General features: G+C 45.1%; 1 protein-coding gene across 2 annotated transcripts in view; it reads left to right on the plus strand.

Annotated features, from left to right (window-relative positions):
• Positions 1 to 13236, plus strand: part of LOC141085477 (tetraspanin-4-like) — a 116853-nt gene extending 103617 nt beyond the window's left edge. For both annotated transcript variants that reach the window (XM_073570868.1, XM_073570867.1), the window contains 2 exons: positions 12052 to 12135; positions 12223 to 13236. In XM_073570868.1, coding sequence (XP_073426969.1) covers positions 12052 to 12135; positions 12223 to 12291 — 153 coding nt within the window. In that variant the 3' untranslated portion in view covers positions 12292 to 13236. The remainder of the gene's footprint in view (positions 1 to 12051; positions 12136 to 12222) is intronic.
• Positions 13237 to 15241: the final 2005 nt, after the last annotated feature.

Here is a 15241-nt window from a genome sequence, read left to right on the forward strand (position 1 = left end):
TGGAGCACGAAACGTGCTGGGAGGCGGGTGGAGTTTAGAATACATAAAAGAGTGGGAAGGTTTAGAATTTCAGTCAGTCAGTTCGGAGTCACTCAGAGAGGAGTGGGGAGAGAAGATCCCTGGGAGAGGGATGGAGGAAGGAGTGCTGCAGCTGCCTCAGTGATCTGAGCCAGCTGGCACGGGAAAGGAAAGAAAGAGAAGGACATTGAACAGAAGCTTGATCTTCCATAAGAAGGAAAGACTAGTACGGAACGTAGGAGTAAAAGGGAACAGAGGACGTGGGTTAGAGGAAGAACCCTGCCTAGAAGTTCTAAGCGCAAGGCCGGGGCCCGGTCCCTGAGGTTGTATGGACACTAATGGTTCTGCAGCAGACACCGGTGGAGTAGTGGGCTGTAAATGCACTACTCCCATCTAAGACTTGGGGCACAACAGCAACTTGGATAGTGAGCCGGGAATTAGGAGTAAGGAGTCCCCGAAGCAGGCTACAGCTCCCTGCCGTACAAGTATAGTTCTTGGGAACATCTGTTAGGAGGAACTCCAGTGTAACTCAGTACTAGGAGATCTTCACACTTAAAGGCGCTATAGAGGAGACATTCAGAAAGGCACATGTTGGCGGAGTGTTGGAAGGGAGTGTCCTATCTTGCCTGGAGGTCGACTGGGTCCCTGACCCGGAGGATACAGCACGGAGGCAGGCACCTGTGTGTACTACAGACTGTGAGTAAAGCTTTGAAACTACAAGCCCTGGTGTCCTCCATTCATTCCTGCGCCAACGCACCAGGTACCGCTACATCTGTGTACTAGCTTCTACACCGCCTGCGCCTCTCCTCTACCCCTACATCTACACTGCCCTGGGACTACAGCTCCACCTGTGGGGAGCTTCACCATCTTGGCTGCAACACACCACCAGTCCCAGAGGATCTGCATGCAGCGTCGGCTTAACATCTCCCTTGCCGAACACCACAGGTGGCGTCACGAACTATTCATTAATTCTATTTAATTGTTCTTTCACCCCCTTTTGCCATGGAGCCCCAGGGCCACGGACCCGAGTACCTCGATAGCCCTGGCGGGCGCTCCATAAGCATTATATACAATAATAATAATAATATTAATAGACTCATGATAAGACATTGACCTGTGGTATAGAGGACATGGGCAGACTTTGTAGATGTGGTGCATAACATTTATCAACCTAAATTCACCATAAAAATCCTTTACTTGCCTACAATACTGAAATCTAGTGATTTTAGACATTTTTCCTCTATATAAAAATATCTATATGGTTTGTATGGAGTAATGAATGTACCGTATGTTTGGGCATAGTGGGGCCAAATACTCCTCTACTTCATAAGAGGATACCTGTATTATAAATGGCACATGATTGGCTGGATCCAGCGATTTAATAAGCTTTAGAGCTGCTATTTCAAACTTTAAAGCAAAGCAAAGAGCAAGCAAGTCTGCTTTGGCTCCTCAGGGGAGTGACCAAGACTGCAAAGACCCACCCCTCTTTATGCAAATCTTCACAAATCATTTTTCTTTTTTATGCAGTTTAAACAGAAATGCATTTGAGAGGTTTATTATCTTAGAAAATTGGTATATTTACAATTCTACACAATTTTTCTTAGAGACATACATTGAAGCATTTGGGCCCCACTACAATAGCAGCCAGGAAATGAGCAGTACACGATAATATGAAAAATCTCTCTGTTCTTGAGATTGGAGAGGATTTTTAATAAGGAGGACATTGCAAAGCTGCTTGTTTCTACTAGGACTTTGCAATTTTACCCATTAGAAAGTTGAGAGAACCCCTTTAATTACATCACTGCAGTAGTACCATATGATGACAGCACTGCAGTAGTACCACCTGATGACATCACTGCAATAGTACTACCTGATTACATCACTGCAGTAGTACACCTGATGACAGTGCTACAGTAGTACTACTTGATGACATCACTGCAGTAGTACCATCCAATGACAACACTGCAGTAGTACCACCTGATGACAGTGCTACAGAAGTACTACCTGATGATAGCACTGCAGTAGTACCAGCTGATGACAGCACTGCAGTAGTAGCACCTGATAATAGCACTGCAGTAGGGCCACTTGATGACAGTACTGCAGTAGTACCACCTGATGACATCACTGCAGTCGTACTACCTGATGACATCACTGCAGTAGTACCACCTGATGACATCACTGCAGTAGTACTACCTGATGGCAGCACTGCAGTAGTACCACCTGATGACATCACTGCAGTAGTACTACCTGATGATATCACTGCAGTAGCACCACCTGATGACATCACTGCAGTAGTATTAACTGATGACACCACTGCAGTAGTACCACCTGATGACTTCACTGCAGTAGTACCACCTGATGACTTCACTGCACTAGTACCAACTGATGACATCACTGCAGTAGTAACACCTGATGACAGCATTGCAGTAGTACCACCTTATGACATCACTGCAGTAGTACCACCTGATGACAGTGCTACAGAAGTACCACCTGTTGATATCACTGCAGTAGTACTACCTGATGACAGCACTGCAGTAGTACCAGCTGATGACAGAACTGCAGTAGTAGCACCTGATAACATCACTGCAGTAGTGTCACCTGATGGCAGTACCGCAGTAGCACTACATGATGACATCACTGCAGTAGTACTACCTGAAGACATCACTGCAGTAGTACCACCTGATGACATCACTGCAGTAGTACTACCTGATTCCAGCACTGCAGTATTACCACCCCATAACATCACTGCAGTAGTACTACCTGATGATATCACTGCAGTAGTATCACCTGATACCATCACTGCAGTAGTACCACCTGATGACATCACTGCACTAGCACCCCCTAATGAGAGCACTGCAGTAATACCACTTGATACCATCACTGCAGTAGTACCACCTGATGACATCACTGAACTAGTACCCCCTAATGACATCACTGCAGTAGTACCACCTGATGACATCACTACAGTAGTACCACCTGATGACATCACTGCAGTGGTACCACCTGATGACATCTCTGCAGTAGTACCACCTGATGACTGCACTACAGTAGTGCCACCTGATGACATCACTGCAATAGTACTACCTGATTACATCACTGCAGTAGTACACCTGATGACAGTGCTACAGTAGTACTACTTGATGACATCACTGCAGTAGTACCATCCAATGACAGCACTGCAGTAGTAGCACCTGATAATAGCACTGCAGTAGGGCCACTTGATGACAGTACTGCAGTAGTACCACCTGATGACATCACTGCAGTAGTACTACCTGATGACATCACTGCAGTAGTACCACCTGATGACATCACTGCAGTAGTACTACCTGATGGCAGCACTGCAGTAGTACCACCTGATGACATCACTGCAGTAGTACTACCTGATGATATCACTGCAGTAGCACCACCTGATGACATCACTGCAGTAGTATTAACTGATGACACCACTGCAGTAGTACCACCTGATGACTTCACTGCAGTAGTACCACCTGATGACTTCACTGCACTAGTACCAACTGATGACATCACTGCAGTAGTAACACCTGATGACAGCATTGCAGTAGTACCACCTTATGACATCACTGCAGTAGTACCACCTGATGACAGTGCTACAGAAGTACCACCTGTTGATATCACTGCAGTAGTACTACCTGATGACAGCACTGCAGTAGTACCAGATGATGACAGAACTGCAGTAGTAGCACCTGATAACATCACTGCAGTAGTGTCACCTGATGGCAGTACCGCAGTAGCACTACATGATGACATCACTGCAGTAGTACTACCTGAAGACATCACTGCAGTAGTACCACCTGATGACATCACTGCAGTAGTACTACCTGATTCCAGCACTGCAGTATTACCACCCCATAACATCACTGCAGTAGTACTACCTGATGATATCACTGCAGTAGTATCACCTGATACCATCACTGCAGTAGTACCACCTGATGACATCACTGCACTAGCACCCCCTAATGAGAGCACTGCAGTAATACCACTTGATACCATCACTGCAGTAGTACCACCTGATGACATCACTGAACTAGTACCCCCTAATGACATCACTGCAGTAGTACCACCTGATGACATCACTACAGTAGTACCACCTGATGACATCACTGCAGTGGTACCACCTGATGACATCTCTGCAGTAGTACCACCTGATGACTGCACTACAGTAGTGCCACCTGATGACATCACTGCAATAGTACTACCTGATTACATCACTGCAGTAGTACACCTGATGACAGTGCTACAGTAGTACTACTTGATGACATCACTGCAGTAGTACCATCCAATGACAGCACTGCAGTAGTACCACCTGATGACAGTGCTACAGTACTACTACCTGATGATAGCACTGCAGTAGTACCAGCTGATGACAGCACTGCAGTAGTAGCACCTGATAATAGCACTGCAGTAGGGCCACTTGATGACAGTACTGCAGTAGTACCACCTGATGACATCACTGCAGTAGTACTACCTGATGACATCACTGCAGTAGTACTACCTGATGACATCACTGCAGTAGTACCACCTGATGACATCACTGCAGTAGTACCACCTGATGGCAGCACTGCAGTAGTACCACCTGATGACAGTGCTACAGTAGTACTACCTAATGATAGCACTGCAGTAGTACCAGCTGATGACAGCACTGCAGTAGTAGCACCTGATAATAGCATTGCAGTAGGGCCACTTGATGACAGTACTGCAGTAGTACCACCTGATGACATCACTGCAGTAGTACTACCTGATGACATCACTGCAGTAGTACTACCTGATTCCAGCACTGCAGTAGTACCACCCCATAACATCACTGCAGTAGTACTACCTGATATCACTGCAGTAGTGTCACCTGATACCATCACTGCAGTAGTACCACCTGATGACATCACTGCACTAGTACCCCCTAATGAGAGCACTGCAGTAGTACCACTTGATACCATCACTGCAGTAGTACCACCTGATGACATCACTGAACTAGTACCCCCTAATGACATCACTGCAGTAGTACCACCTGATGACATCACTACAGTAGTACCACCTGATGACATCACTGCAGTAGTACTACCTGATGACATCACTGCAGTAGTACCACCGGATGACATCACTGCAGTAGTACTACCTGATGGCAGCACTGCAGTAGTACCACCTGATGACATCACTGCAGTAGTACTACCTGATGGCAGCACTGCAGTAGTACCACCTGATGACATCACTGCAGTAGTACTACATGATGACATCACTGCAGTAGTGCTACCTGATGACATCACTGCAGTAGTATTAACTGATGACTTCACTGCAGTAGTACCACCTGATGACTTCACTGCACTAGTACCAACTGATGACATCACTGCGGTAGTAACACCTGATGACAGCATTGCAGTAGTACCACCTTATGACATCACTGCAGTAGTACCCCCTGATGACAGTGCTACATTAGTACCACCTTTTGACAGTCCTACAGAAGTACCACCTGTTGATATCACTGCAGTAGTACTACCTGATGACAGCACTGCAGTAGTACCAGCTGATGACAGCACTGCAGTAGTAGCACCTGATAACATCACTACAGTAGTGTCACCTGATGGCAGTACCGCAGTAGCACTACATGATGACATCACTGCAGTAGTACTACCTGATGACATCACTGCAGTAGTACCACCTGATGACATCTCTGCAGTAGTACTACATGATTCCAGCACTGCAGTAGTACCACCCCATAACATCACTGCAGTAGTACTACCTGATGATATCACTGCAGTAGTATCACCTGATACCATCACTGCAGTAGTACCACCTGATGACATCACTGCACTAGTACCCCCTAATGAGAGCACTGCAGTAGTACCACTTGATACCATCACTGCAGTAGTACCACCTGATGACATCACTGAACTAGTACCCCCTAATGACATCACTGCAGTAGTACCACCTGATGACATCACTACAGTAGTACCACCTGATGACATCACTGCAGTGGTACCACCTGATGACTGCACTACAGTAGTGCCACCTGGTGACATCACTGCAATAGTACTACCTGATGACATCACTGCAGTAGTACACCTGATGACAGTGCTACAGTAGTTCTACTTGATGACATCACTGCAGTAGTACCATCCAATGACAACACTGCAGTAGTACCACCTGATGACAGTGCTACAGTAGTACTACCTGATGATAGCACTGCAGTAGTACCAGCTGATGACAGCACTGCAGTAGTAGCACCTGATAATAGCACTGCAGTAGGGCCACTTGATGACAGTACTGCAGTAGTACCACCTGATGACATCACTGCAGTAGTACTACCTGATGACATCACTGCAGTAGTACTACCTGATGACATCACTGCAGTAGTACCACCTGATGGCAGCACTGCAGTAGTACCACCTGATGACATCACTGCAGTAGTACCACCTGATGACAGTGCTACAGTAGTGCTACCTGATGATAGCACTGCAGTAGTACCAGCTGATGACAGCACTGCAGTAGTAGCACCTGATAATAGCACTGCAGTAGGGCCACTTGATGACAGTACTGCAGTAGTACCACTTGATGACATCACTGCAGTAGTACTACCTGATGACATCACTGCAGTAGTACTACCTGATGACAGTACTGCAGTAGTACCACCTGATGACATCACTGCAGTAGTACTACCTGATGACATCACTGCAGTAGTACTACCTGATGACATCACTGCAGTAGTACCACCTGATGACATCACTGCAGTAGTACTACCTGATGATATCACTGCAGTAGCACCACCTGATGACATCACTGCAGTAGTATTAACTGAAGACACCACTGCAGTAGTACCACCTGATGACTTCACTGCACTAGTACCAACTGATGACATCACTGCAGTAGTAACACCTGATGACAGCATTGCAGTAGTACCACCTTATGACATCACTGCAGTAGTACCACCTGATGACAGTGCTACATTAGTGCCACCTGATGATATCACTACAGTAGTACCACCTTTTGACAGTGCTACAGTAGTACCACCTGATTCCAGCACTGCAGTAGTACTACTTGATGACATCACTGCAGTAGTACCACCTGATGACATCACTACAGTAGTACTACCTGATTCCAGCACTGCAGTAGTACCACCCCATAACATCACTGCAGTAGTACTACCTGATGATATCACTGCAGTAGTAGCACCTGATAACATCACTGCAGTAGTGCCACCTGATGGCAGTACCGCAGTAGCACTACATGATGACATCACTGCAGTAGTACTACCTGATGACATCACTGCAGTAGTACCACCTGATTCCAGCACTGCAGTAGTACTACTTGATAACATCACTGCAGTAGTACCACCTGATGACATCACTACAGTAGTACTACCTGATTCCAGCACTGCAGTAGTACCACCCCATAACATCACTGCAGTAGTACTAACTGATGATATCACTGCAGTAGTATCACCTGATACCATCACTGCAGTAGTACCACCTGATGACATCACTGAACTAGTACCCCCTAATGACATCACTGCAGTAGTACCACCTGATGACATCACTGCAGTAGTACCACCTGATGACATCACTGCAGTAGTACCACCTGATGACTGCACTACAGTAGTGCCACCTGATGACAGCACTGCAGTAGTACTTCCTGATGTCACTGCAGTAGCACCACATGATAACAGCACTGCAGTAGTATCATCCCATAACATCACTGCAGTAGTACTACCTGATGACATCACTGCAGTAATACCACCTAATGACATCACTGCACTAGTACCCCCTAATGAGAGCACTGCAGTAGTACCACCTGATAACATTACTTCAGTAGTAAGACCTGGTGATATCACTGCACTAGTGCCCCCTAATGACAGCATTGCAGTAGTACCACCTGATGATATCACTGCAGTAGTACCACCTGACATCATCACTGCAGTAGTATCACCTGATACCATCACTGCAGTAGTACCACCTGATGACATCACTGCAGTAGTACCACCTGATGACATCACTGCAGTAGTACCACCTGATGACATCACTGAACTAGTACCCCCTAATGACAGCACTGCAGTAGCACCACCTGATGACATCACTGCAGTAGTATTAACTGATGACTTCACTGCAGTAGTACCACCTGATGACTTCACTGCAGTAGTACCACATGATGACAGCACTGCAGTAGTACCACCTGATGACAGCATTGCAGTAGTACCACCTGATGACAGCACTGTAGGAGTGCCACCTGATGACAGCACTGCAGTAGTACCACCCGATAACATCACTGCAGTAGTACCACATGATGACAGCACTGCAGTAGTACCACCTGATGACAGCATTGCAGTAGTACCACCTGATGACAGCACTGCAGTAGTACCACCTGATGACAGCACTGTAGTAGTACCACCCGATAACATCACTGCAGTAGTACCACATGACGACAGCACTGCAGTAGTACCACTTGGTGACAGCACTGCAGTAGTACCACTTGGTGACAGCACTGCAGTAGTACCACTTGGTGACAGCACTGCAGTAGTACCACTTGGTGACAGCACTGCAGTAGTACCACATGATGACAGCACTGCAGTAGTACCACTTGGTGACAGCACTGCAGTAGTACTACCTTATGATTTCACTGCAGTAGTACCACCTGATGACAGCACTGCAGTAGTACCACCTGATGACAGCATTGCAGTAGTACCACCTGATGACAGCACTGTAGGAGTGCCACCTGATGACAGCACTGCAGTAGTACCACCCGATAACATCACTGCAGTAGTACCACATGATGACAGCACTGCAGTAGTACCACCTGATGACAGCATTGCAGTAGTACCACCTGATGACAGCACTGCAGTAGTACCACCTGATGACAGCACTGCAGTAGTACCACCCGATAACATCACTGCAGTAGTACCACATGACGACAGCACTGCAGTAGTACCACTTGGTGACAGCACTGCAGTAGTACTACTTGATGACATCACTGCAGTAGTACCACATGATGACAGCACTGCAGTAGTACCACATGATGACAGCACTGCAGTAGTACCACCTGATGACAGCACTGTAGGAGTGCCACCTGATGACAGCATTGCAGTAGTACCACCTGATGACAGCACTGTAGGAGTGCCACCTGATGACAGCACTGCAGTAGTACCACCCGATAACATCACTGCAGTAGTACCACATGACGACAGCACTGCAGTAGTACCACTTGGTGACTGCACTGCAGTAGTACCACATGATGACAGCACTGCAGTAGTACCACTTGGTGACAGCACTGCAGTAGTACTACCTTATGATTTCACTGCAGTAGTACCACCTGATGACATCACTGCAGTAGTACCACCTGATGACATCACTGCAGCAGTACTACCTGATGATCACTGCAGTAGTACCACTTGATGACATCACTGAAGGTTCTTAGGGTTATCAACGAGACATAATGTCACATAGAGACTCCAAGATGTCTGCAGTGCAGGACCCCTGGTAAGCAAGGTCCTGCAATTACAGATATGAGCGAACCCCCCTCTCCAAAGAAAAGAAGTATATGTGATCGGAAACCACATTTGGAGCCTCCTTCTAATCTGGCGATCCTGCATTGTCCTCGGCCCCAGCCATTACTGTACAATCTGTAGTAAAATTGCGCTGCCAAAGCAGAATACAGTCTGTCTGCACGATCTGACATGATGAGCAACGGCTTATTTATGCCAACTGATTTATTTTTATGTTCCATCCTTGCTAAACGAGATGATGTGGACCCGCTGTGCGTCTACAATATTCGGTTTGCATATATTAAACCTGAAAAGGCTGAAGTTTCCCATCTTGTCTCAGTCTTGGGAACACGTTTGATTCTACATTTAGAAGGTGCAGACCATTTCGCCTGCCTGTCCGCCCTGCTATTGTTTGCTGCCCACGTCTGTTCTATAATGTGCCTGCCTGCCGCAGCTGATTGCACCCACGCTTGTCTCCTGTCGCCACCGAAGCCCCCCTCTGTTCTACGTCTCATGTTGATTTGGGTTTTGATAATATTCGCGCAGTCTCACGGGTCACGTCTTTTGTCCCTTTTCTAGTTATAGGGACATACAAAAAAAAAATCACTTTTTTCAACTTTTCAGTTTGCTTCCCCTTTCAAGATCTCTGCTTGCTGTCGGTGCAAAATTCATGCAGAACTGATACTTCTCACAGCTGAGGTTTTGCTACAAATCCATCCATTAAACAGAACAGCGCAAATCTTTTTCCCCCTGCTACAATTGTAGCAAACTTGTTGCATTTTTTTTTTTATTCCTGTACTTTAAAAAAGGCGGCATTTTCAGAACATTTTTTTTACCTGAATGCGGAATAAAAGCATAAAAAAAAACGCACACAAAAATGCTCGGACTTTAAGTAGTGTTTTTCCTACTAACACTCCAGTATTTGCAGCAGATTTTTCTGCTGCGAATGTTTAAGGCCTCTTTCACACTTCAGTTTTTTACAATCAGTCACAATCCGCCAGATTTTGAAAAAAACGGATCCTCAATTTTCTTTTGAGGATCCGTTTTTTTTCCCCATTGACTTCCATTACTGGCAGATTGTGACGGATTGCCGTCCGTTGCATCGGTTTTTTTTGCGGATCCGCCAAAAGTTGCTGTCCGTCACCATCCTCAAAGATTTGAAAACGGAGCTTGCAACGTTTTTTCCTCTGGCGGATCCTCCAGTCTCTCTCTCTCCTCTCTCTCCTTTTCCCGGCCAGCATTTCCTTTAAATTTCCTCATTTTCAGGATCCGTCTGAATACGGATCCTGTGCCATCCGTTCACATCAGTTGAGAACGGATCCGCTTCTCTGCCTTTTTGGCGGATTTCAACTGATGCAAAAAAACTGAAGTGTGAAAGAGGCCTAACCTGCACACATACCCTTATGTTTTTTGCAGCTTTTTTTTTTTCGCTACCTTTATTTTTTTCTGCAAAAATGCTGTATCAGCAAAGGGAAAGAGATTCCAAAATTGTCGTGCACATTGAGGTTTTTTTTTCCTATACGTTTTTTTCAGCTGCCTTTTGAAATTGGCGTTTTTGCAAAGTTTTTGAACTATTCAAATGGAGGGAATAAAAAAACGCATCAGAGATGCCTTAAGGTATATGCACACGTTGAATATTTGCAGCAGATTTTTCTGTAGCAAAACCAGAGTGTTGGCAGGAAAAATGTTGCTTAAAATCTTTGCGTTTTTGCTGCAGTTTTATGTGCTTTTTTCTTTCTTCCTTTCATGTGAATAATTCTGCAAAAATATTGAAAGAATTGACATGTTGCAGATTTGAAAAAAACCCAAACGCTTTGATGGTTCAAATCTGCATGGAAAAAATAAGCAGCGTGCGTATGAGATCTCAGAAATCGCCTTCACTTTGCTGGTAATGTCAAATGCTGAATTTCCTCCTGAAGGCAGAACAAGTGCGTTTTCAGCCTCTTTATGGAAAGAAAAGCAGCAGATCTTATTGATTTGGGTCCTTATGCAAAATATGTAATATACTCCATCATTTTTTCCTTGCCTTGCCCATCGGATACCCCCTCTTTGCTCTGATTTCACCCATAAATGACGCTTGGTCACTGGTGCTCTGTCTGATGGTGGAACATCTTGGTGTCATCATGGTACTCAGTCATTGGAGCTCGGTCTGATGGCGGAACATCTTGGTGTCATCATGGCGCTCGATCATTAGAGCTCCATTACATGGTGGAACATCTTGGTGTCATCATGGCACTTGATCATTGGAGCTCCATCTGATGGTGTAACGTCTGGGTGTCATCATGGTGCTCAATCATTAGAGCTCCATCTGATGGTGGAACATCTTGGTGTCATCATGCACAGGAAACCTTCTACCTTCTTTCCAGATTTTTGGGGAATCCAGGAGGTCTTCACTTTTTCAGTGGATGCCTGAAGGACCTTCTGGGTTTATAATACTGTTGTGATATTTGGCAGAGGGACCTTTTGACCTTCTCTGGTAATGTCAACTAAATTTATCCAAAGAGATCACTTTTCATTCTTTGATAGTGGCACCTTTCTTTGTGTTTCAGCCCTGCTATGAGAAAGTGAAGCGATGGGTCGGGAGTAACATCTCTTCTGTCGGGATCTTCGGCATCTGTATCCTTATCGTACAGGTGAGTGAGGCCACCGAGGACTTTTCTTGACCGAATTTATAGGACACATGGTTAAACTTGGGTTTCTTCTTCTCATTGTCTTGGCAGGTATTTGGTTTGATCTTCTCCATGTTGATGTATTGCCAAGTTCTCAAAGCGGAAAAGTATTATGAATAATCCCGGAAGTTGTGAAGGATGAGCCCCAGGCGCTGATATGACTGTCCATGTCCAATCAACTGGATGAAGGACAATCTTCATGCTTGTCTGGAACTGCAAAGCTGAATTCAGCATCTTCTCTGTCCTCAAGGGCCAGTCTTCTTACCTTGACATTCTCCACCTTGTATCATCTCTTGTCTTCGTCTTATACCAACGAGCAAATGATATCGGCTTTTCTAACGTGTACATAGCGCTTCTGAACTCTTCAAGGAGGAATAAGGGCTTGTCTTCTCCTTTTTTTTAAAAGCACCACAGCCATGATACAAGCCATTAAATGGACCTTTCCTCCCTTCCCTCTGCTCGTCCAGATACATGGATCCATTGAGGTCTGAAAAAATGCCCAGAATGATCTGCACGGCAATGCCACGCGGCATCCAAGCAAGGTTATGTAGAAATAGTACAAAAGCTTTTAGTCTTAAATATAGAACTAGTTTCTCATGCCTCGGTCATAAACACCAGAACCCCGTGACTGGACTCAGCTGACTGCAGAGGAGGACGCAAGTGATTATTGTAGTTTGCAGTGGGTATTTTTGCTCTTTTTTATGTACCAGTATATATCTTTCCATGAGATGCTCAATTTAAGGATTATAATGCAACAGTGCAATGGGTGGGTAAGTGCCATAGCAGCTGCGCCATGTAGCCAGTGCCACGTGTAACGAGGTCATGGGGGAGGAGGGGGTTGAATTCTTTGATGTGTAATATCTGTGTATTTCATTTTTCTCTATTTATAAGATGCCAATTTACTTCAATGTTCAGCTCTCGGCATCCTACATTTCCTAACCAAACTGCCAAATCTTTACTATATTGGATGTATACGATCCTCGACTGTGGTCACAAACTCTTATGATGTAATTTGGCCCATGTGGGGAACACAAAGAGTATTAAAATGGCATTTGGTTTGGTTTCCTCCATAGTATTATAGATTATATACCTTCCACTTTCATTAGGGGAGAGATAAGACTATACAGTGGGGAAAAACGTATTTAGTCAGCCACCAATTTTTCAAGTTCTCCCACTTAAAAAGATGAGAGAGGCCTGTAATTGACACCATAGGTAGGTCACAACTATGAGAGTCAAAATGAGAAAACAGATTCAGAAAATCATCTTGTCTGATTTGGCAAGATTTATTTTTCAAATTATGATTGAAAATAAGTATTTGGTCATTAGAAAAAGTTCATCTCGATATTTTGTTATATATCCTTTGTTGGCAATGACGGAGGTCAAATGTTTTCTGTAAGTCTTCACAAGGTTGGGACACACTGTTGGTGGTATGTTGACCCATTCCTCTATTCTGATCTCCTCTAGAGCAGTGATGTTTTGGGCCTGTCGCTTGGCAACACGGATTTTCAAGTCCCTCCAAAGTTTTTCTATGGGGTTGAGATCTGGAGACTGGCTAGGCCACTCCAGGACCTTCATATGCTTCTTACGAAGCCACTCCTTCATTGCCCTGGCAGTGTGCTTGGGATTATTATCATGCTGAAAGACCCATCCATGTTTCATCTTCAGTGCCCTTGCTGATGGAAGGAGGTTTGCACTCAAAATATCACAATACATGGCCCCATTCATTCTTTCATGTACACAGATCAATCGTCCTGGTCCTTTTGCAGGGAAACATCCCCAAAGCATGATGTTGCCACCCCCATGCTTCACAGGAGATATGGTGTTCTTTGGATGCAACTCAGCATTCTGTCTCCTCCAAACATGACGAGTTTTGTTTCTACCAAACATTTCTTCTTGGTTTCATCAGACCATATGACTTTCTCCCAATACTCTTCTGGATAATCCAAATACTCTCTAGCAAACTTTTGACAGGCCTGGACATATACTGGCTTAAGCACAGGGACACGTCTGGCACTGCAGGATCTAAGTCCCTGGTGGCATAGTGTGTTACTGATGGTAGCCTTTGTTACAGTGGTCCCAGCTCTATGCAGATCATTCACTAGGTCCCCCGTGTGGTTTTGGGATTTTTTCTCACCGTTCTTGTGATCATTTTGAGCCCACGGGGTGAGATCTTGCGAGGGAGATTATCAGTGGTCTTGTATGTCTTCCATTTTCTTATTATTGCTCCCACAGTTTCATCACACCAAGCTGCATGCCTATTGCAGATTCAGTCTTCCCAGCCTGGTGCAGGAGTACAATTTTGTTTCTGGTGTCCTTTGACAGCTCTTTGGTCTTCACCGTAGTGGAATTTGGAGTGTGACTGTTTGAGGTTGTGGACAGGTGTCTTTTATATTGATAACAAGTTCAAACAGGTGCCATTACTACAGGCAAAATGAGTGGAGGACAGAGGAGCCTCTTAAAGAAGTTACAGGTCTGTGAGAGCCAGAAATCTTGCATGTTTTTAGGTGACCAAATACTTCTTTTCCACCAAAATTTGAAAAATAAATCTTGCCAAATCAGACAAGGTGATTTTCTGGATTTGTTTTCTCATTTTGACTCTCATAGTTGTGGTCTACCTATGATGTCAATTACAAGCCTCTTTCATCTTTTAAAGTGTGAGAACTTGCACAATTGGTGGCTGGCTAAATACTTTTTTTCTCCTCTGTATACTGGGTATCGTGATTGGACATTATCGTTGACAGATGAATTTGGTCACCTTCAACATAGGTGATAATGTGCTGTACATATGTCACAACCAAGTTGGCAGCTTTAGATAGAGTGCAAATGTGGTCACCAAGGGATCCCCAACTTAGGTTGGGTCATCCTTTTATTCCATCAGTAGGTTCCTCCGAGTATCAGACTAGGGTTCTGTAAGGTTCGGCCATGGTGGTAGTCGTGGCTGAGGACTTCTGCTCCAGCACACTCTGGCCACCCCTCACATAAACATAGTGTCCCTTTGTCAGCATACCTATGTCCTCAGGTCCAACATCATCAGGTTCTCTTCTACGCCACTGAAGGCTGTCTGCAGACG

Source organism: Dendrobates tinctorius, unplaced genomic scaffold (genome assembly GCF_039654945.1).
Source record: "Dendrobates tinctorius isolate UK_male_01 unplaced genomic scaffold, ASM3965494v1 ptg000028l, whole genome shotgun sequence".
NCBI classification, from domain to species: Eukaryota; Metazoa; Chordata; class Amphibia; order Anura; family Dendrobatidae; genus Dendrobates; species Dendrobates tinctorius.